The sequence below is a fragment of the Arvicanthis niloticus genome, chromosome 16, assembly GCF_011762505.2.
Source record: "Arvicanthis niloticus isolate mArvNil1 chromosome 16, mArvNil1.pat.X, whole genome shotgun sequence".
Classification (NCBI taxonomy): domain Eukaryota; kingdom Metazoa; phylum Chordata; class Mammalia; order Rodentia; family Muridae; genus Arvicanthis; species Arvicanthis niloticus.
The window spans coordinates 18,036,306-18,058,177 of record NC_047673.1 but is presented as its reverse complement, the minus strand read 5'-3'; the positions used below and the strand labels follow the sequence as shown (position 1 = coordinate 18,058,177).

Genomic DNA, 21,872 nt, shown 5'->3' with positions numbered 1-21,872 from the left:
AAGGTGTGAATGGGCGTTTGCCTTCCATTCTTCCAACATGGCTGAAGATGAAGATGTTTGTCTTCTGGATTGAGTTTTAGCTAGTAGAGGTGGATTATAGTATCTCGTGAGTATTGGCATCTTAGCCACCCCCCCCCCCTCACACACACTCCCTCTTCCTCTGCTCTCCGATAGCCCAGGAGTCTGGGGGGCTAAGTATAGTACAAGGATAGCATGTAGCTCAGGACCTCAGCATGGAGTCCCTTTCCTTGTGTAGAAGCACCCGATTGGAGAAGCCATTTGGCCTTCTCTGCCTGATTAACAACAGTAATCCTGGGAAATGAAATCAGTACATGAGAAAAAGAGAAATGAAGCAAAATAGATACAGGCTGTTTTAATCAACTCCCAGATTTAATTTTTTTTTAAAGTAGTATGTATGTTTTTGTGTGTGTGTCTGTTTCTCTGTCTGTTTCTCTGTCTGTCTGTCATCTGTCTGTCTGTCTGTCTGTCTGTCTGTCTATGTGTCTCTACAGAGGCCAGAGATACTGGATTCATTGGAGATAGAGTAAAAGTTGTTTTGAGCCACCCAATGTGGGTGCTGGGACCCAAACTCGGGTCTTCTTTAAGAACAGTATACACAATTAATTGCCAAGCATCTTTCCAACCCTTTGATTAACTTTAGAAGAAAGTTCTTTTGTGTTTTAAAAGGAAGAAGGGTGGCCATGGTGACACACACCTGTAATCCCTACAATTGGGAGGTAGACAAAGGGGGATCTGGAGCTTGAGTTCACAGCCTGCCGTGGCTCCATAGTGAAACCTGGTCTGAGAAAGGAAAGACGGATGGAAGGACCACAGAGCTCACTGGTGACATTAGCGTCATCCAGGTTGGGAGAGTGAAAACCACTTTCATTTGGCTGCCTCGAGGGAGCTTACTATGCATTCTGACTCTGGGAGCGTTTGAAGTAGTTTCGTTCTGTGTCTAAGAAACCTGACCTTACAGTGGTGAGGCTCGCTTGCTGCTTAGAGGTGACCACTGGACTCAGCTGCTTCCTAGGAGGAAAGTTCAAGTCCTGAAGTTGTGTTTCTTGGAGGTAGGTGCTATCTTGTCAGTCTTGTGGTGAAATGGAAACACTATTCTAATATAGCAGTGTGCTTTGTGCTGGTGCTTTCCCTGTGACTGGATCTGTCCCTTCACTTCAGAGTGACAGATAGTTGGGTGACGTACTTGCAAGGAGAAACTGGTCATCTTGCCATCTTGGACGCCTCTGGCTCTCCTAGGGGGGTAGACTAAATGTTCCAGTGGGGCGGGGGTAGCTAAAGGCTACTCTTTGCCCTGTTGTCTCTCAACATACCTGTGTAAGCTCAAGGATGTTATGTGGGCCAAGAATCTCCCCCTTTCACTCAGAGAACAGGCAGTGGAAGACGAATGTCTTACTTATTTTTTAAGCATTTCAACTTCTCCATTTTGGTGCTTCCTTGAATGTATCTATTTTAACGTCTTCACGTGATAGTGGCATTTACAGCGCTGTACAGACTAGATTGCAAGTGGAAGATCCGCTGTGTGGGTTATATATTTGAACACGAATAAAGAACATCCATGAGCCAGCAAAACTGAGCTGGCTATACAGGGATAATAAGGAATATTGCTATCATTTGAAATGCATGATGGGAAAGGTCTTCTTGATGGCTTGAACAGGAAAGGCACTTGCCACCAAGCCTGGTGACCTGACCAATCCAGGTTCCACGTGGCAGGAGAGAAGCAGCTCCTGCAAGGTGTCCTCTGGCCGCCATTCTTTGGCATGTGCATACCTCCTCAATTAATAAAAAAAACTTAAGAAAACAAATGTAAACTATGATTATGTCATGGTCATGCTTAGGAAGAAAACAGTCTCCCACTTTTACAGATGCTGCTGTGTTTATGGATGGGGTGAGTTTTATGCCTGGGCCTTCTGTAAAGTTGTAGAAGACAGCGAGTCGGGAGGGGAAGGAAGTTCGGTGAAGTAAGGTTGCCCATGTGTGGATATGTGAAGCTCAATGACTCATTGCATTTATTAAAACATACGAGTGGTTTTGTGGTATTGTTTTAAGTTTTCGAGACAGGGTTTCTCTGTGTAGCCCTGGCCATCTTGGAACTCGCTCTGTAGACCATGGTGGCCTCAAACTTAGAGTATCCACCTACTTCTGTCTCCCAGGTGCTGGGATTAAAGGCATGTGCTACCACACCCAGCAAAAACTGGGTTTTTAAAAAAAACTGTGTGTGTGTTTATGTGTTTGTAGCAGGGACATGCACACGTGTGGATGTCAGAAGACACCTTTCAGGGGTCAGTTCTCTCCTACCATGTGGATTCCTGAGATTAAACTCAGGTAGTCAGGCTTGGTGGCAAGCATTTTTACTTAGTGGGCGATCCTGTGGGCTGGAGATCTTTAGAAAGATTTATGCTCAAGTAGAAATCTCATTCTAATGAAAAATCAATTAATGTATTTACTTTTGTCAACCATGTAGAAGAATTGGTTTGTTGCCAACGGATGCTCTCTCCGGTGTGGACGCATGTATTCACATGTTGTTGCAATCATGCAGAGTGTTTGTTTTGCTTTGCTGTGTGTAATTGCTCATTTCTTTGAGTGTCCTGTGGAGTCATTCCTCTGTCTAGTGGTCATAGTTGCTGCCACATGCCTGTTCTTGTACCTTTAGCAGTTAAGAACCCTGGTGACAGAGAGCTTGAGATTTGCAGTCTCCGAGTCTCTATCATTATTTTTATTTATTTATTAGCTGAGGGCTGCTACAAGCTTGGATCTCTATTTTGCTGTTTCTAAATCTCTTTCATAATGTTTATGAACCTTAACATAAATTTTATTTCAGCATCTAGTCGGTTTGAAAATATTGCCATTCAAGACAGAAAACTAATAGAGGATTTTTTTTTTTTTTTTTTTTTTTAAAATACAGTTTGGATGACGTCAATAATTGGATTTCTAAGACAATAGCTTCTCGAGAAACTGACCGCCTCATCAATTCTGTGAGTTATTGGAGTTTACATGTGTTGTCTGGGAGGTTTTCTAAGTGTGAATTCATCATTTTCTTTTAGTGAGCATGATTGTCCAGTTAAATACATTTGATTGTATTGTACAAGGTCAGACTACATGTCCTGAATGTTTTCCCTATGCTGATGAATCTAACCCAGGGCCTGTGTGTGCTACACAGACTTTACACCCATGTCCTGAATGTTTTTCCTATGCTGATAAATCTAACCCAGGGCCTGTGGGTGCTACACAGACTTTCTAGATGCAATAACACTCCTGGTCTGGACTTAGATTCTTCTTCCTGTCTGATAACCCCAAGTGTAAGCCAGCATTCCCTGCATGCTTGCTTTCCTCCCTCCTTCCTCCCCACCTCCCCTCCCCCCTCTCTCTGAGACAAGGTCATGTAGCTTAGGCTGACCTCCAACTTACTGTGTAGCATATAGCCAAGGATACCCTTGATCCCCCTCTTGTCCACCTCCTGTGTGCTGAGGTTTCCGGTCTGTGCCGTCTTAGTTACTTAGGTGGTACTAGGAATCAAGCCCAAAGCCTCGAAATGATGGGCAAGCATCTTCCCAACTGTGCTAGCCCGCTCACATCTGTTTTTTTTTTAATATTTAATTATTTAATTTTTTATTACTTATGTGTGTATAAAAGACACATGAGTGTGAGTGTGTGTGCATGCATGTGCTATGGCCTGCATGTAGTGCTCAAAAGACAACCTTCGGGAGTCGGTCTTTTCCTTCCACTATGGGTTCTGGGAATCAAACCCAGATTAAGAGACTTATGCAGCTGGCACTTCAGACTTGGCCATTTTGCTAGCCTCTGAGATGCATCCTAACTAGGAACAGCCTTGTCCTCAGCCTCTATGGAGGCCCCAGTCCCCTCTCTCAGTGAGGGTAGAAGTCTGGGCCACTTTAAGATGTATAGTTTTCAATCAGCAGGCAGCCCCATTTGAAAATAAATGAAGGACCAATGAGATGGCTCCGCGGTTAAGAGCACTGACTGCTCTTTCAGAGGTCATGAGTTCAAATCCCAGCAACCACATGGTAGCTCACAACCACCTGTAATGAGATCTGATGCTCTCTTATGGGTGTCTGAAGATAGCTACAGAGTACTTACATATAATAAATAAATATAATAAATAAATATATATAATAAATAAATATAATAAATAAATATAATAAATAAATAAAAACTGTTGGGCCAGAGCAAGAGTGAGAAGGGAAAAAAAAAAAGAAAAAAGATAGAAAGAAAGAAAGAAAATAAATGAACCAGAACATCAGTATTGTAAGTATCAATGTCGATGGCCACTGTGATAATTAAATATACTGTTATATTTGGTCTAATAAAGTCTCTGTAACATATTTGTTTCCACATCTGTTCTGGACTACCCAAGAACCAGTTCGTACCTTATTTTTTCAGTGCGGGTGGGTTGGGGGGGGGGGGTGAACACATGGTCTCACGTGGTAGCAAGCGCTCTGCCATTGAGCCACATCCTTAGCCCCAGAACCAGTCCTGTGTCATTATCACATGACTGCCAGCAAGATCCGCAAAGAACAGAAAAACGCCAATGAAGTGGAGAATGAGACCTCAGATGGGGTCTTTATAAAACCAAACTATCGTTCAAAACTATTCTTTTCTACTCTAACTTCTTTCCTGGATTATCCAATAATGAAACTTGATTTCTTAGCCTTATAAAGTCTCTGTCTCCCTTTGCTTGGAAGGAACTAGGATCCCCCAGCAGAGCAGACCCTCTCAGCGCTGATTGCCATCCAGAAACACGGCGTACTTCTGCCTTGCCGTACCGACTCCGATGCGTGGACACATTTAGGGGGTAAGTGGAGCTCAGTGGTGGGCACAGGCCCTTGTCAGATTTCATAATTACACGCAAGCCCATTTTTTTAGCGGAAGGTGTTTTGCATGTTTTTAATTTTCTAGGCTGGTGTAGTGTTGCACTCAGGAGGCCAAGGCGAAAGGATTGCTGGAAATTCAAAGCCATCCTGGGATACCTAGCAAGACCCTTTCTAAAAAAAAAAAAAAAAAATTAAAACCAAAACAAAGCAGAAGTAACACCAGAAGATTATTGCCTTGGGATTATCACGATAAGGGACTGGAGTATAAGCAGACTCCGCCCACCTAGCTTTCCGCATGTCGCTGAGGTCATTCCCCAACACCACAAAAAACAGACAAAAAATAAAACAAAAGGAAAGGTTGGCATAGTGTTGAGAGAGAAGAGAGAGGGAACACAGCCAGAACTATTTTCCACGAGTGTAGTGGATAGTTTAGTAGTCTGGGCAAGTGGCCATGTTCAGGACACACTCTGGTTCACTGTGTCTAGCAAGCAACAGCAGCTTGGACGGTATGTTAGCCCACAGAGCATCTGCGTGGGGAAGGCTCACTTTCACCCTTTGCTGCTAGAACCCCTGGAATAACAAGCCTTCTGGCAGCAGCTCCACAATCAGGGGCCGTAGCTTGTCACGCTGTACTTCTGGTAGAAGGGTGAAGGCCAAACTCTGAAAAAGCAGATTCATGAATAGCCAAAAATAAAACACACAGTGTCTGTTCTTCCATCTAAGGGAACCCTGCAGTTTCTTCCCAGCATCGGGAGTCTTCGGTACCCAGCTTTGGATATGTGGGAGCCAGTTCAGGTGCTTAGATAAGCTGCCCCTATCCAAAACTCTTGGAACCAGAATCGTTTCAGATTTCAGAGTTAGAATATTAACCGTGAGAAAGCTTGTGGGTAGGACCCAGGTCTAAACACAAGCTTAGATTCCTCACATGTACCTCACATGCATGACCTGAAGGTGATTTTAGGCAGGATTTTAATGTGCCTGTGTGTGTGTGTGTGGGGGGGGGGTGTTTATTTATTTGTTTGTTTTTGTCTTGTGTTTTTTTTTTCTTTTGGGGGTGGGAGTGAGGCATTCTGGGATTTAAAACTGGGCTCTACACATGGTAAGTAAGCACTGCTTCACCACCGGCCCAGTTCCTGCATCTTTGCTGTGAGCTGACATTTTCCACCCGTGACTTTGTGGACACAGTCAGTAAATTAATGCATGTCAGGTTGCAGTGAAAGCCATCACAGTATACAGAATTGATAACAAACCTGTATTTCCCCGTGCTGCTGCACCTCTAATGTGTCTTATTTGAACACTTAGAAATACCGTGGAATATGCTTTTAATGAGTGTGCTTCATGGATGGGAAAATAGAGCCACTGAGTTAAGTAACTCTCTCAGCCACTCAGTTGCTAAGAAGGAGAGACAGGCTACTATTGTAGGTGGGTCACCGAGCACAGCAGGTCAGCAGGTTAGACCTCAGCATGCCAAGTGTTCTTCTCAGGTTAGTAGCCAATGATAGCCTGTTCAGAAGCCATTTTACTGTATCTTTTTTTTTTTTCCTGTCACCATGGACACATGGAGATAAGAAGTTCATAGGTGAACAGAAACCAACATTAAATACTTAGGACATGCCTATTGAGACAGCAAGACTCAAGCTTTGAATCCTCAGTTTTGTGAGTGTCATGACAGTAAACCTGAGACATCTGAAATAATTAACACAAAGTTTGCGTTACTGGAAACATGTTACTTTGTTTTCAGATCCTAAGATTCAGTTGCATAGTATGAAGTTTTCTTTAAAATAGCTGTGTGTGGGTGTGTGTGTGTATGCTCGTGGGTGTTAGCTGCGGTTTCCTGGTCATGGTTTTCCTGTGGAGTTGGAAGGATGGCTTACAAAAGTGAATTCTCCCCTTTTACCATGTGAGGCTGGGGTCTTTAGGCTTACCGTAAGTGCCTTTACCAGCTAAGCCATCTTGCCAACCCAAGTATAAAATTTTCTTGACAGGGTTGGAGAGATGGCTCAGCAGTTAAGAGCACTGACTGCTCTTCCAGAGGTCTTGAGTTCAATTCCCAGCAACCACATGGTGGCTCACAACCATATGTAATGGAATCATACTCCCTCTTCTAGTGCGTCCAAACAATAAATAAATCTTTTAAAAAATATTTTGTTGACATACTGTGTTAGATAGAAATGTAGGCTGAAGAACATCATTTCGTGTCCCCTCGTAGTGAGCACCAGTAATCATATCTGACTTTAAAATTTTCTACTTGTGTCACTATCTGCCCTGTGGAGTCACATTATCATGTGATGTGCCTTGTGTGAAGTGTGTCTGTACTTGACGGCCACCATTACATCGCCCTCTCTTTGTTTGCCTTGTAGGTTAGCTCTCATCCTCATGGTCTTCGTTAATTATGGTGGAGGAAAGTACTGGTACTTCAAACATTCAAGCTGGAATGGTAAGACACTTCCCCCAGGCGGCATTGCTTATAATACGCCAGCCCTGTCCCCACAAAACTGTGGGTTAGCGGAAGACTTGTCATCCCCCTGTGAGCACTCCACCAGAACCCTCCCAGCCTGCTTAGAACCACCCTGGCCTTACTCGGAGACCTTTGGTTTGGTTCTTCAGAGGATCTAGAGTAACTGTAGTGACACGGCAACTCTGGAGTTTTCTGCTGTGGGACTGTGGGTCTCCACAGGGAATGTAAAGACTTGGTTTTACACAATCATTGGTACAGTTTAGATAGCAGAGTGATGGTGTTCTGGTGGGGGAGGGGGTCTACCTTCCTAAGACTTACAGTCTTTCTTGGGGTGCCACTTAGGAAGATTATTCTGAGTGGCACTCAGTAATAGCTATGAGTCTGGATGGGTAGTTGTCTGGATAGTGGATATTTTAGAACCAGGAAAATGACATAGAGTACAGACATGGACTTTTGAGAAGTTTTAGTTGTCTTTACCCTGATCAGACCATACCTGCTGAAGCCTCTAGAAGAGAGTTGGACCACTGGCACCCAGATTCCATACATTGATGGTGGAATCTGTTGCTGACACAGCTCAATACTCAGACTTGCAGTCCAGATGCTAGTAGAACATGTGTTGTTTTAAAGTACTTATTTAAACCACGAGTTGTTGCTTCTTGACCTCTTGGCTAAGGCCAAGTATAAGACAAGATCCATCGGCTTGCACAGCAGCTCAGCAGTGAAGGTGCTTTTGCTGCCAAGCCTGACGACCTGAGTTCAATCCCCGAGACCCACACTGTGAAAGTGACTCCTGCAAGTTGTCCCCTGACCTCTACACATGCCACCTGACCCATAAATTAAGTAATTAATAACCGAAAAAATTTAAAACAAGAGTTCTATCTCCCATTCATACCTGAACACCAGATTCTTTCTTGTGTGGCTGAATATTTTCAGTTATGTTCCGTGTTGGACATTCTGATAGAAGACATGGAGCGTCTGGTGGAAGGAGAGAATGGGTTTTGATTAGTATTGATGGAAGGTCATAAACCTGTCCACAGATCTCCAGTTTTAACCTCCACGAATGGTTTGTGGTCAGGAACCTCCCCCAGCCCGGTCAGGCCCCGTGACTGTGTTGGGGCTCCTGTCTGTGTATTATACTCTGGGTAAATATGTACCAGAGTGTACACGTTTGGAACTGAGAAGTATTTACAGTCTAGAGCCCTCCTTCTTACTGTTTGTTGTTGTGTTGTTTTACAGGACTGACTGTGGCTGACCTCGTCTTCCCATGGTGAGCTGACCATGTATTGTAAGCGTATTATACACATTAGTGATTAGCGCTTGTCACCAGTAATGCATTGGTGTTGTACAACAGAAGGAGATAAAAGCCTTCCCCTTGGAGTTCAGATTTGAAGTCTCTACCTCAGTGCTCCACGTCTTCTATCTCCTTGTCTGTCTGTCTGTGTGTGCGCTGTGTGTCACTCTAATGCATTTATTGAACAGCACAGAAAGCATCAATGAGGGAAGGAAGGGGACACTTTATAGAAATCTTTAACAGAGTTTTACAAGGGATTAAGTCACTGGCTCCAACTGATCCCACCCGATCCAGACCACAGGCAGTACTGTTTATCCACCAATGTCTATAAAACTGGTTGTTTTCAACCTTTATGGTAGATTTTTGGAAGTGGATCTCAACTTCTGTATCTGCTGCTTTTGGCAAATGATACACATGCGTTATCTGGGCTGGGGGAATGGAAAAGTATTAACCTAAGGTTAAAACTATGCATTAATTTGGGTGGTATGGTTGATGACCTGGGAAATCCAAGGAAAGTCGGGTAGATTCATATTGTTCTCTTAAAGGTTGATGAATCAAGCAGGCTGCGCACACAGAGCACACGGTAGAATAGCAGTCTTAAGTGACTTCAAGGAGTATTAGTAACCCTGGCTGTGAGGTTCAGCAAAAGTTCCAGTGTCTTAGCATGTCAGAGGTGTTTCACAATATTGCATTGGCATAGCCTGTCATCCGTCCCTCCACACGTCTCCTGTCCTTTGTCTGTGAAAGGCTGGAGTCTCTCTCTGTGACCGTTTTCAGATCATGAGCCAGCACTGACTGTTGTGAAGCCCTACCATAAGTTGTGCTACTGGGCAGTTCATACACTTGACGTCACGTTTATGCATGCGCCCATCAAAGACATTTGGTATCTCTATGTCTGCATGAGATTGAAATTAAGATCTTGTGCCAAACCGTAGTCTCAGCCTCAAAGGTGAAAGGTTTCATAGGGAACATCTTGTTAGAACAGATATCCTCTACTTGATGCTGAAATTCTATCACAAGTTCTGAAAGTATAGTCAAGTTTTATAAATCTCCTAAATATGTGTAAATCATAGCTCTTAAAAACAGGTACAGTAAATTGACCTCTGTAAATATGGATTCATATATAGCAGGAAATGAGAGGTGTAGATAAGACAGCATAGTAGTGGAGGGGACATACTCTCCACTCGTGGATTCTTAGTCTTGCCAGGGCATATTTCTCATCTGCGACACCACCTGTGTTCACTCTGATGCTCTGAGTAGCTTTGGTGCCCCATCACCGGGGATGGTTCCCGGACAGTGGTTGATGTGTTGGGACTCTGGTGTTTTACTACTACCACGGGTCAAGGTTTGGGGAGAGATATTTGGTTTTTTGAGAGAGATCTGGATAGGGCACTTTTTGTTTGCTTAAGATCTGGTAATCACTTCAGCATGCTGTCTGCATGGCTCCTGTTACTGTCCTGTGAGCAACTGACTCTGGAAGGGAAGCCAGAGGATGCTGGGAGGCAGCCAGAGCAAGCTACGCTTCTCTAATCCTGAAGAATACCCTGTGGTGTGTCAGTTACTTTCTCCTCGCTGGGACAAAATTTCTCAGGGAAGGGACTTAGGGGAAGAAGTTAATGTAGCTCAGGGGTGTGTAGCAGCAGTGGAGCAGGAGGCATCTTGTTCACAGCAGAACTGGAAGCCGTGTTTCCAGGCAGGAATAGGGGCTGCTTCAGTTCTCTGGCCCCACCCTTCAGCCCTGTGATGGCCAAGTTGTCTTGTTTCCAAAAGGCCCTATGATCTCCCAAAACACCAAATGGGAACTGACTGTTTGCACATGCATCCTTACGCTCAGTTTTGGGTTTTTAGGGAGACTTTTTAAGTTTAAAGAAAGGAAAGAGAAGTATGTGTGACTCCTACCAGTTGGGGAGTGGGGAGGGTCGACGGAGGGATGGAGGGATGGAAGGAGAGACTTTTTCTTCTAGAAGAAGGAATGAGTTTCTAAAAGATGGGATGTTTTCTTTCTGAAGGACTTTGATGCTAGAGCAAGCCCCTTGCATCCCAGCATCTACAGCCTTCCCCTCTGACAGCTTCTTGGAGGGTTGTCCTTCAGAGTCCCACCAACTCTTATCCAGTTTTCCTCCCACGACAGGACTCGAAGGTGTTCTGTCAAAGCTCCCAGCCAACAGGGCTGTGTTTGGGCCCCTCCTGTGTTATGTGAGCCTGACACTTGAATCGGCTCTGGTGGATGGATGGCGTGTCACCTCCCTCCTGTGTTATAAGATACGAAATATACATGTATACAAATTAGAAATGGCCACCCACCAATAGTCTTTCTTTTTAGGTTTGTCTTTATTATGGGATCTTCAATTTTCCTGTCAATGACTTCTATCCTACAACGAGGATGTTCAAAATTCAAACTGCTGGGGAAAATTGCATGGAGAAGTTTCCTGCTGATCTGTATAGGAATTATCATTGTCAACCCCAATTATTGCCTTGGTCCATGTAAGTATCTCTGCCCCGTTGTTAGTATATGGTCAGGGTGAACTATGGAAAAAACTTGTTTTATATGTGTGTGTGTGTGTGTGTGTATGTATATGTGTGTGTATGTGTGTATGTATGTATATGTGTGTATGTGTGTGTATGTATATGTGTGTGTATGTATGTATATGTGTGTATATGTGTGTGTATGTGTGTATAAATGTGTGTGTGTATATATGTATATGTGTGTATGTGTATATGTATGTATATGTGTGTATATGTATGTGTGTGTATGTATATGTGTGTGTATGTATGTGTATATATATGTATATGTGTGTATGTGTATATGTATGTATATGTGTGTGTATGTGTGTATGTATGTGTGTGTGCGTATGTATGTATGTGTATATTTTCCCCCAGTGTTTGGGATCAGATCCAGGCCCCTGCACATGCTCAGCAAACTTTTTGCCACTGAGTCCCACATGTCTCATCTGCTGTAATTCTTCTGACTCAGCCCCTCCCAGCAGATCAGTCATTAGAAGAATATCCTTACTGCTTGTGTATCATTGGCTACTATCGTACTTAGCTTGTCATTTTAATACTGGGAGGCACTGTTGTGACCACTCCAATTCCTGTGACATAAAGGTCAGGCTGAGTGAGGTTGAAGCTCTGTATCTGACCTCAAGCCACATGTGATGATTTACTTACAAGCAATAGAGATAATGTCTCCTCTTCAGGAGACAATACTGGCTTGGGGTAAGACGCATCCTGCCGGCTTAGCCTAAGGTGACTTGTGTCTTTGGCAGTGTCTTGGGATAAGGTCCGGATCCCTGGTGTCCTGCAGCGGTTGGGAGTGACGTACTTTGTGGTTGCTGTGTTAGAGCTCTTCTTCTGGAAGCCTGTGCCTGACAGCTGTACCTTGGTGAGAATCTTATGTGTGTCTGTGGAGGGAGTGGTGGTGAGGGGGACATAGCTGGAGGACAGCCTTGAGGGTCATTTATCTGGTGCTGTTCACCTTCCTTTTGAGTTAGGGTCTCTCACTGGCCTGAAACTTTCTGGGTAGGCTAGACTGCCTTGCCAGTGAGTCCTAGGGACCCTCCTTTATACAGGTCATTGGGATGGAACCATAGTCCCCTATTGATCCATCTGTCCTCTCATCCCCAGAAATTGTATGTTTTAAACAACAGGACAATTCACAAAACAGTTTTCTGAATCCTTAGACTGCATAGTCCATTACTGCACTTCTGCCAGCGAAATACTTTTTCCTGTCTCCACTAACTGCTTCTTCTTTCTTTCTTTCTTTCTTTCTTTCTTTCTTTCTTTCTTTCTTTCTTTCTTTGTTTTGAGACAATGAGGCAGGATCTCACTATGTAGACCAGGCTAGATTTGAACTCACAGAGTTCCACTTGCCTCTGCCTCCTGAGTGCTGTGGTTAAAGGCATGTTTCACCACACAATACTCTTTAGTTTTTTTCTCTCTTGATACAGTACTAGGGACTAAACCCAAGGGCCTCGTGTAGCCTAGACAAGCCTTAGACTCAGTATGTTGCTGAAGGTTGGCCTTCAACTCCTGATTCATCTGCTTCCACCTCTCAGGTGCCACTGTGCCTTGCATTATTAGATCAGTGTCTATGCACACATCTCCATGTGTGCTTGTGTGTGCAGATGAGAACAGCCTTGGGTGTCACTCCTTGGGTGTCATCCATGGTTTCTTGTTGAGATTGTGTCTGTGCACAGCCAAGTGGACCAGGTTTGCTGACCAGTGAGCTCAGAGAGGTACATAGGGATTCCAGGACCATAACACACACCAGCCTTCTTGTGTTTGTTCTGAGGGTTGGATTGAGGTCCTCATGCTACCTCTGAACCATCTCCCCAGCCAGATATATGGAGAGAGAGAGACAGAGAGACAGAGAGACAGAGAGACAGAGAGACAGAGAGAGACAGAGAGACAGAGAGACAGAGACAGACAGACAGACATTTTATTCTACTATAGATGATCACTGGGAATTTCCCAGGCTCTCTGTTGGGTTGTTCACAAGTGCTATGCTTGCCTCTCACCCAGGAAAGAAGCTGCTTCTCTCTCCGAGACATCACTTCCAGCTGGCCCCAGTGGCTCGTCATTCTGATGCTGGAAAGCATTTGGCTGGCTTTGACATTCTTTTTACCTGTCCCTGGGTGCCCTACGTAAGTGACCCTCTTGCCAGGTAATCCCTTTGTGTGTGTGTTCCTGTTAGTGTGTGAGAGGGGGTGCATGTGTGTGCATGTGTGTGCATGTGCATCTGAAGACTCACAGAATCAACTTTTTTCCTTTCTTTCTTTCTTTCTCTCTTTCTTTCTTTCTTTTTTTTTTTTGAGACAGGATTTGCCAAGTAGGTTGGCCAGTGAGCCCAAAGGATCCACCTGCTGGTATTACAAAATATGTACCACCATGCATAGCTTTTTAAAAAAAAAATTTTAAAATATATTTATGTGTATGAGTGTTTTGCCTGCATGTATATCTTCATGCCATGTGCTTGCAGTGCCCATGGAAGCCAGAAGGAGGTGTTGGATCCCCTGGAACTGGAACCTCCATGTGGGTTCTGGGAATCTCACGATTGCCCTCTTAACTACTGAGCCGTCTCTCCAGCCCCAGTACATGGCTTGGCTTTCTCTCTGTCTCTGTCTCCCACTCTGTCTCTCTCTCTCTGTGTCTCTCTCTGACTCTCTGTCTCTCTGTCTCTGTGTGTGTCTCTCTGACTCTCTCTCTCTTTCTCTCTGATTCTCTCTCTGACTTTCTCTCTCTGTGTCTCTCTCTCTCTCTCTTTCTCTCTCTCTCTCTCTTTCTGACTCTCTCTGTGTGTCTCTGTCTTAGTTAGGATTTTACTGCTGTGAATAGACACCATGACCAAGACAACTCTTTTTTTAAAAAAAATATTTATTTATTTATTTATTTATTTATTTATTTTGTGTATATGAGTACACCACTGATTGCTTTTTTCAGGCACACCCGAAGAGGGCATTAGATCCCATTACAGATGGTTGTGAGCCACCATGTGGTTGCTGGGAATTGAACTCAGGACCTCTGGAAGAGCAGTCAGTACTCTTAACCGTTGAGCCATCTCTCCAGCCCAAGACAACTCTTATAAGGACAACATTTAATTGGGGCTGGCTTACAAGTTCAGCGGTTCAGTCTGTTATCATCAAAGCCAGAGCATGGCAACATCCAGGCAGGAAGAGCTGAGAGTTCTACATCCTCATCTGAAGGCTGCTAAGTGGAAGACTGACTTCCAGGCAGCTAGGATGAGGGTCTTAAAGCCCACACCCACAGTGACACACCTGTTCCAACAGGGCCACACCTTCTAGTAGTGCCACTCTCTGGGCCAAGCATATACAAACTATTGCAGTTTCTCTCTCTCTCTCTCTCTCTCTCTCTCTCTCTCTCTCTCTCTCTCTCTCAATCTCTCTCTCTCTGTCTCTGTCTCTCTCTCTGTCTCTCTCTATCTCTATCTCTATCTCTATCTCTATCTCTATCTCTATCTCTTTGTTCTTCCCTACATGGGTTCTGGGGATCACACTTGGGTCCTCAGGGCTGCAAACACTTTCCTGACTGAGCTACCTTCCCAGTCATGATAGTCTCTTGGTGTTTCTCCGTGTCTCTTTCTGCGGAGTCAGAGGTAAGGTTTATAGCACTGAAGAGGAATTATCTTTCACACTTTACTGTTCTTTGAGACTCTCTTTCCACTGAGAGGAGGGTCGAGTTGTCTCAGCATCACTCTGAGTAGGGACGGAGCCGCCCTCTGGTCAAAGAGCACTAAGTTCAGGAGCTGGGGGCACTGGGGGCTTGTTTGTGTGTGAGGCTGTTCGAACCCTGCTGCATGGCCAGCCACTGCTCTGCAGTCCTGTCATTTAAGTATGTTTTTTACTTCCCTAGTGGCTACCTTGGCCCTGGCGGTATAGGGGACTTGGGGAAGTATCCTCATTGTACTGGAGGGGCAGCTGGCTACATCGACCGCCTGCTTCTGGGAGACAATCACCTGTACCAGCACCCGTCCTCCACTGTGCGTGAGTCTTTCCTTTACTGAGAACTGGGAAGTAGGAAGCTAGCTCTGTACTATTTAAGGAAAATGTGCTGTGAAATCAATTTTATTTGGAAAACTGGCTGCCTTCATGCCTCAGATGTCTACTACCTGTTGGTAGGTAAAGGCATTTCTGATTGCGGAGTGACATGAACCATATAAAACAAGTGGGGTTTTAGTTAGACCTTTAAGTTTCCAGTTCCAGATTCCGAGACAGGGACTCCTGTGCAGGGTGTGTGTGGGGTATCCTCACTGGATCCCCGTGAGGAATGCAGCAGGGTGGGGGGACATTGAACTACACTATGGTTAATATCTGTGCCTCTGAGGTGGCACTGGGTGAGGGGTGGATCCCTTATGGTCCTGGAGGTGGGCTGTCTCCAGCACAGGAGTGATTTAGGAAGGCAGACCAATCCCCATACTTTTGTTTCTCTTGTTTTATGTTGTGGGATCCAGCTCAGGGCCCAGGAGCTGTGAGCTTACAGTGTGTACCCATCTTTACTAAAGGACCCTGCATGAAGTACGTGACAGAGACCTTCTGGCAATATCTCTAGTAGTTGGGGATGAGTGTTTCAGGCCTCAGAAGGGTTGAGGATCTCGGTGGTGCTGACACACTGCACACTTCCAAAGTTCTGGTCTCATTTTTATATTTAAAAATACAAATGTTTTATTTTAATTGACTTTGCTTTTGATTTTGCTTTGGTTTGTTTGCATGCTAGTACTTAAAACGTGGGCCTCCCGCGTGCTAAGCATGCATGCTTCCCCTGGGATTCTCCCTTCTCAAACGGATTACTAAATGTTACTTGCCCAAGATGAAGGTTGGGAATTGTTGATGCTGCAGTGGGGTTTGCTAAATCAGAAACAGTGCGCACAATCCCTGTCCTGTTAGGCGTTTCCATTTGAATTTGGTTAAATGTGGCTCAACACTCTTTGACAGACTTGCTAATGTGGCCAGGCAGGGTCATACCTTACATCGCTTATGATGCCTATAAAATGCCCATGAATTTCTGCTGTAAGAGCATAAAAATAAAAAAAATAAAAAAAAAGAAAGAAAATGAAAAAGGAGGGAGGGAGGGAGAGAGGGAGGAAGGGAGGGAGGGAGGGAGAAAGGAGGGAGAAGGAAACCAGGAAGTATCAACTATTGGATTGTATTCCAGTTTGCATTCCATCTTGCATTTCTTTTTGTGTTCAGCGAGTGACTGACACCCTCTTTTCTGTCTCCTTAAGGTGCTGTATCACACAGAGGTGGCCTATGACCCAGAAGGAGTCTTAGGGACTATCAACTCCATTGTGATGGCATTTTTAGGAGTTCAGGTATCTGTTCATTTCCTCAGGATAACCCTTCTGACAGTTTGTGACGGCTGCAAACAATGTATCAAGGGGCCATCTCACTGTAATGAGGTAGTGGAAGGAGGACCGTCTGCTGCCCTACAGGTCTGGTGAATTCTGTTTAGGATTAAGATTGTGCAAACTAGTGTGGGATAGCTCAGCAATTCAAATGACTGGCTGGGTCCTTACGTTCTGGAAACTAAATTCTTACTAGTTGTGGCTTTATGTTAGGCCAGCAGTTTGTGGATAATGAGTTCTATTAATGGCTACATTTCTTCCTTCCTTCCCTCCTTCCTTTCTTCCTTCCTTCCTTCCTTCCTTCTTCCTTCCTTCCATGTTTTTTTGACAGTGTTTCTCTGTGTAGCCTTGATTTTTCTAAAACTTGTTTTGTAGACCATGCTGGCTTTGAACTCCTCAGGGATCCACCTGCCTCTGCCTCCTGAGTGCTGGGATTAAAGGTATTGGGGTCCAAGAATCACCTCACAAACCACACAACACTGATCTCAATCAGACAGGGTCAGTTTATTGCGTATCTACCCCAGGACTGGTGGACCAGGCCATGGTCCAGATTCAGGAACTGAACCATGACATTAAAATTCTACAAGGTTTTTAAGCCCCAAATCTGCAAACATCTGTGTTCAGCAATCAGGATTTAGGGGATTTCCTTTTGAACATGTCTTTGTTGTACACTTGTCCTGCACTCATTGGTTGGGGTATTCAACTGTGGCAGAGAACTTACCTTGTCTAACATTCATGTCCTAACATGTCACCCAGGATGGGACTTGTCTAACATTCATGTCTTCAGTTACCCACATACGTGTCTCTTTCTGCTAAGTAGGATGTCAGTTCCCAGGGAGGTCTTGGGACCTTAAACTTTACTAGATCACTACTCAAAATGGAAATCTTAATCCAAATGGTTTCTTATATTGGTGCAGGTGTCTCTCTTATGTTGGGGTCCATCCCAGGGGCACCTTATACAGAAAATACCATAATAACTCAGACGTAGGTGCAGGAAGTGCTGTTGGGTGGTTGGCTGGAGTCCAAGCTTATGGGTAACTATACAAAACAGTTCTACTGACTTCTATCGTGATTGGTTTCCAAGGGCACAGAACATAACAGAATATGTAATTAACTTAAGCATGGAAAAGTCTCCTGGAACAGCAGAAGCTACATAGTAACAGTACAAAATGGAAGGGGCAGACAGGTAACAGTTACCCAGACCATAACAAAGGTGCTTGTCACCGTGCCTGACAATGGCCACATTTCTAATCCCTGCACTTGGAAGGCTGAGGCAGGAAGACTCCAAGTTTGAGACCAGACTGGGTCACAGAGCAGAACAAATGGAAACAGACACCATGAAAGACTCCATGTGGAATTTTCAGAATGTTTCGATATTGGTAACCTGCAGAGTTACCAATATCCCTTGTCCCATGTCCCTTGTCTTTTTGTTTCCTATGTGCTTGTCTCCCTGTGTTTGTTTATGTTGCTGCAACAAAACAGCCAAGACTAACAAAGAGACAGCAGAGTTTGCTTCTCAGGCCCAGGCTCAAAGTGCTGCCAGTTCCTTTTCAGGCAGGGGTCCATCTCTGCCTCCTAGAGTGCAGCCCGTGGATGGAGAGCTGGGCACTGTGTCGGCACATCGTGGTGCTTACAAGGGTGCAAATGCTGGACTTGCTGTCCCAAGCCCTTTGTAAGATCATAAAATACAGTCATAAATGCAGAGATCCACACTGGTCCCAGAAGGACCAGACCTCCTTCCCGTGCTGTCACCTGCTGAGTTTTCTCTGTATGAACTTAGGAAAGACAGACTTCCATCCACAGCTAGCTATGTAAGCGGCTTTAAAGCATGTGTGTCTTATGCCCCAAATCAAATCTGGTTACCCTTTTTTTCCCCTTCCCTTCTCCCTCTTGCTCCAGACTCCCTTGCTCTAGGCCCCCTCACTCCGGCCCAAAGTCCACTGTAGCTGTCTTCAGACACCCAAATGAGGGCATCACATCTCATTAGGGATGGTTGTAAGCCACCATGTGGTTGCTGGGATTTGAACTCATGACTTCCCGTAGAGCAGTCAGTGCTCTTAACCGCTGAGCCATCTCTCCAGCCCAAATCTGGTTACTCTTAGTGTTCCTCATGTGCACTTCTGTTTTGACTCAGAGCAGTCTAGATTTCTCTACACAAAGTTGTCCTTCCTGGCGTTTGAGTATATTCTTTGAGGGGAACAAACTGACTCTACAGCAGGCCCGAGAGAACATTCTGTGATGGAGAGAGCATCCTGACCATGCAGGCAGCCATTGGGAGGAGTCTGGAGTACTGCGTGTGACTGGAGTGTGACTCAGAACCTCGGTTTTCATTTTACTTGATTTAAAATTTAAATGGCCACACATAGCTAGTGGCAGTCCCATTAAATGGTACAGATCTCAAATGTGTACAGTTTGGGGATTCAATAATTTTCCACTAATGGGTCAACACCCTGCCTCTATTTCTGTGGCGCTTAGATTCTGTTTTTATATACATTCACTTACTCTCTACACACACACTGTAGGCAAATCTCAGCCTGCTAGGGCGGCTGGGTTAGTGTGGGAAGGTACAGACCCACAGCTGCACTGTGTGGATTTGTGTCTAGCTCTCTCATGTGCAGGCTGGGTGAGTCTTGGTGTGTGTAATTCCAGAGGTATCACAAGGATGAAATACATCAATTTATACAAAACCCCAAGAACCAGCACATAGGCAATACTCGGACATTTTAGCTATTATTATAAATTGTAAACACTATATTCTTTGATACTTTCAAAGTTTGACCCTAGTTCAGAGAGATTTTTGTGCAGTGTCCTGTCTGTGGGTTGTAAGTTTTCCCTGCACCGGGTTTTGCTCCTTTGCATCCCGGGTGGCGCTGCCAGACCCGATACTTCGTAGTCAGGCTAGTCTGACCTAGTTTCTTGTCACCTAAATGGGTGTTACTTTCAGTTTCCATCCTGTTGCTGTGATAAAACACTGTTGGAAAGCAGTTTAGGGGAGGAAAGGGTTGTTTCACTCACAGGTCACAACCCTTCATTGAGGGGAGTGAGGGTAGGCACTCAAGGAAAAGCCCTGCAGGGGCGCTGCTGGCTGCCTTAGGCTTGCGCATGCTCAGGCGGCTCTCCTATAGTCCAGGAGCACTTACCCAGGGATGGTACTGCTCACAGTGGGCCCAACCCTCCTGTATCAATCAGCAATCAAGACAGCGCTGCACAGACACGACAGACCAGTGTGATCTAAGCGGTTTGTTGATTGATGTTCCCTTTTCCTAGGTGACTTTAGGTTGTGTCTAGGATAAGGGGTAACTTTCCTGGGCTCCCCAAAACCTCTAAGAGAAAGCCCCTGATCTAAGTGAGACCTGAGGTGCCTTCTGCCTCCCCTGTTATTTCACTTCTCACCCTACTGTGGCGCTTTTGTGCTTTACCTGTTTCTCTCTGTGCTATCCCCTTCACCCGGGATGTCCTGCTCTGATGCTCTCCGACTTGTATCCCCAACATTATCTGTGTGACGTCCACTTCTCTATCACTGGTCCCACGCTTCTCCCCAGTTTCCACCAGGGCACAGGGGTCAATCTGCGTTCCTCTTTATATCCCCAGAGTCTAGAACGTGTACTTTGCAAATAACTCTGTGTGCTGAATGGTTATGTTGATGAAGATAGAAACAAGAATTCACCATAGGTGACTGACTCCCTTGGTCATATTGTTTTCATCCCCAGGCAGGAAAAATACTGTTGTATTACAAGGATCAGACGAAAGCCATCCTGATCCGATTCACCGCCTGGTGCTGTATCCTTGTAAGTAACCAGTCTTCCTTACTCCGATTGCTGTTTTTAAGGCCGACCCTTGTTTAAGAAGAAATGAAATGTTGAGCAGTCACTGGCTCAGCATGATGGGGAACGGTTGACTAGAATAACAGGGTTCGCAGAACAGCATCTTTTAAAATTATTTTTATTTCCTGAGCCTGGAACCCAGGGCCTGGTATGTGCCCAGTATACACTCTACCATTAAGCCACACTCCCAGTCCCAAGGAGGACGACGTCTTTATATCTAAATTCTCAGGCTTATTTTCTTAGAAAACTATATTACATAAATAAATAACATAATGTTCACTATCAAACACTTGAATGAGGATTACTGGAGACAATGTGTAAGAGAGCCCGGTAGTGGTGGCGCACGCCTTTAGTCCCAGCACTTCAGAGGCAGAGGCAGGCAGATCTTTGAGTTCGAGGCCAACCTGGTCTATAGGACAGGCAAGGATACACAGAGAAACCCTGTCTCAAAAAACAAAAACAGGAAACACACACAGACAGACAGAGAGAGAGGTGGTGGTGGTGGTGGTGGGGGACCTGGGTCCTATTCCCAAGATGCAGGATGCCTGGGTGTGGTGGCACGTGTCGGCAATGAGAAGGCAGAAGCAAGTGTATCCAAGCACCCTCGGCTACATAGTGAGCTTGAGGCCAGCCTGGGATTTGTGAGACAGTTTCAAAAACAAGAGAGAAAATAAAACTGGAAACAGCCTGGCAATCGGTAGTTATAAAAGCAGGAGCATCCCCTTAAGAACATGCTTGTGTGCGCCTGCCTGCCTGTCCATTCTCCCCGGCCTTTCAGAGTCACCCTTAGGAGTCACTGTGACTCATCGCTTACCGTCTCTAACTCAGGGGACACTGGAAAATGGTTTTGGATAACGTGTTAGGTACACGTCTTAAAACAGGTTTCCAGTTAAAAGAACAAAATAAAAGGTGGTTTTTTTTTTCAGTCCTCCCTAAGCAATTAAGTAATTTTTTGGTCTTAAACACATTGTGTTTCAAGATTATAATATAAATCTTTAACATCCTTCTTGTCTTTGTAGGGACTTATTTCTATTGCTTTGACAAAAATGTCTGCAAATGAAGGCTTTATTCCAATAAACAAGAATCTCTGGTAAGCATGGCAGAGGATGTCGTCTTCCTGTTGTCCCTCATGTTGAAACCGGGCGTTCCCGGAGTGTGACAGCCCTCCCTCGCTCGTCTTCCCACAGGTCCATCTCATATGTCACCATGCTGAGCTGCTTCTCCTTCTTCATCCTCCTCGTCCTCTTCCCAGTGGTGGATGTGAAGGGTTTGTGGACGGGAACCCCATTCTTTTACCCAGGTGAGTTAGCTAGCACCAGTAGGTGGTAGCGGGTAGACTGGCTTCAGAGGCACTGGGCTTCCTGAGAGCTGAAGTCTCTGTCCTAGAGGCACATTTCCAGGAAGCAAGCTAAGGAAGAAGCCAGCTCACAGGAGGTCACTGGCCTGTCCCAAAGCACTCTGCCCCATTTCCATCGTTTAGTTCCTAGAGTCAGTAAATACACTCCACTTATATCCAGGCAGGACAAAATGGTGATATGCTGGGTGCGACCCAGGACATAATGTTTTTAATAAGAAATAGGATTGTGCTTCG

General features: G+C 44.9%; 1 protein-coding gene across 1 annotated transcript in view; it reads left to right on the top strand.

Annotated features, from left to right (window-relative positions):
- The window catches only part of Hgsnat (heparan-alpha-glucosaminide N-acetyltransferase), a 30,822-nt gene that overhangs the window by 7,750 nt on the left and 1,200 nt on the right, over window positions 1-21,872 (top strand). The window contains exons 6-17 of the mRNA XM_034520454.2: window positions 2,924-2,993; window positions 4,722-4,831; window positions 7,211-7,287; window positions 8,545-8,575; window positions 10,923-11,083; window positions 11,866-11,981; window positions 13,121-13,242; window positions 14,969-15,095; window positions 16,338-16,424; window positions 20,168-20,245; window positions 21,301-21,371; window positions 21,469-21,581. Coding sequence (XP_034376345.1) covers window positions 2,924-2,993; window positions 4,722-4,831; window positions 7,211-7,287; window positions 8,545-8,575; window positions 10,923-11,083; window positions 11,866-11,981; window positions 13,121-13,242; window positions 14,969-15,095; window positions 16,338-16,424; window positions 20,168-20,245; window positions 21,301-21,371; window positions 21,469-21,581 — 1,163 coding nt within the window. The remainder of the gene's footprint in view (window positions 1-2,923; window positions 2,994-4,721; window positions 4,832-7,210; window positions 7,288-8,544; window positions 8,576-10,922; window positions 11,084-11,865; window positions 11,982-13,120; window positions 13,243-14,968; window positions 15,096-16,337; window positions 16,425-20,167; window positions 20,246-21,300; window positions 21,372-21,468; window positions 21,582-21,872) is intronic.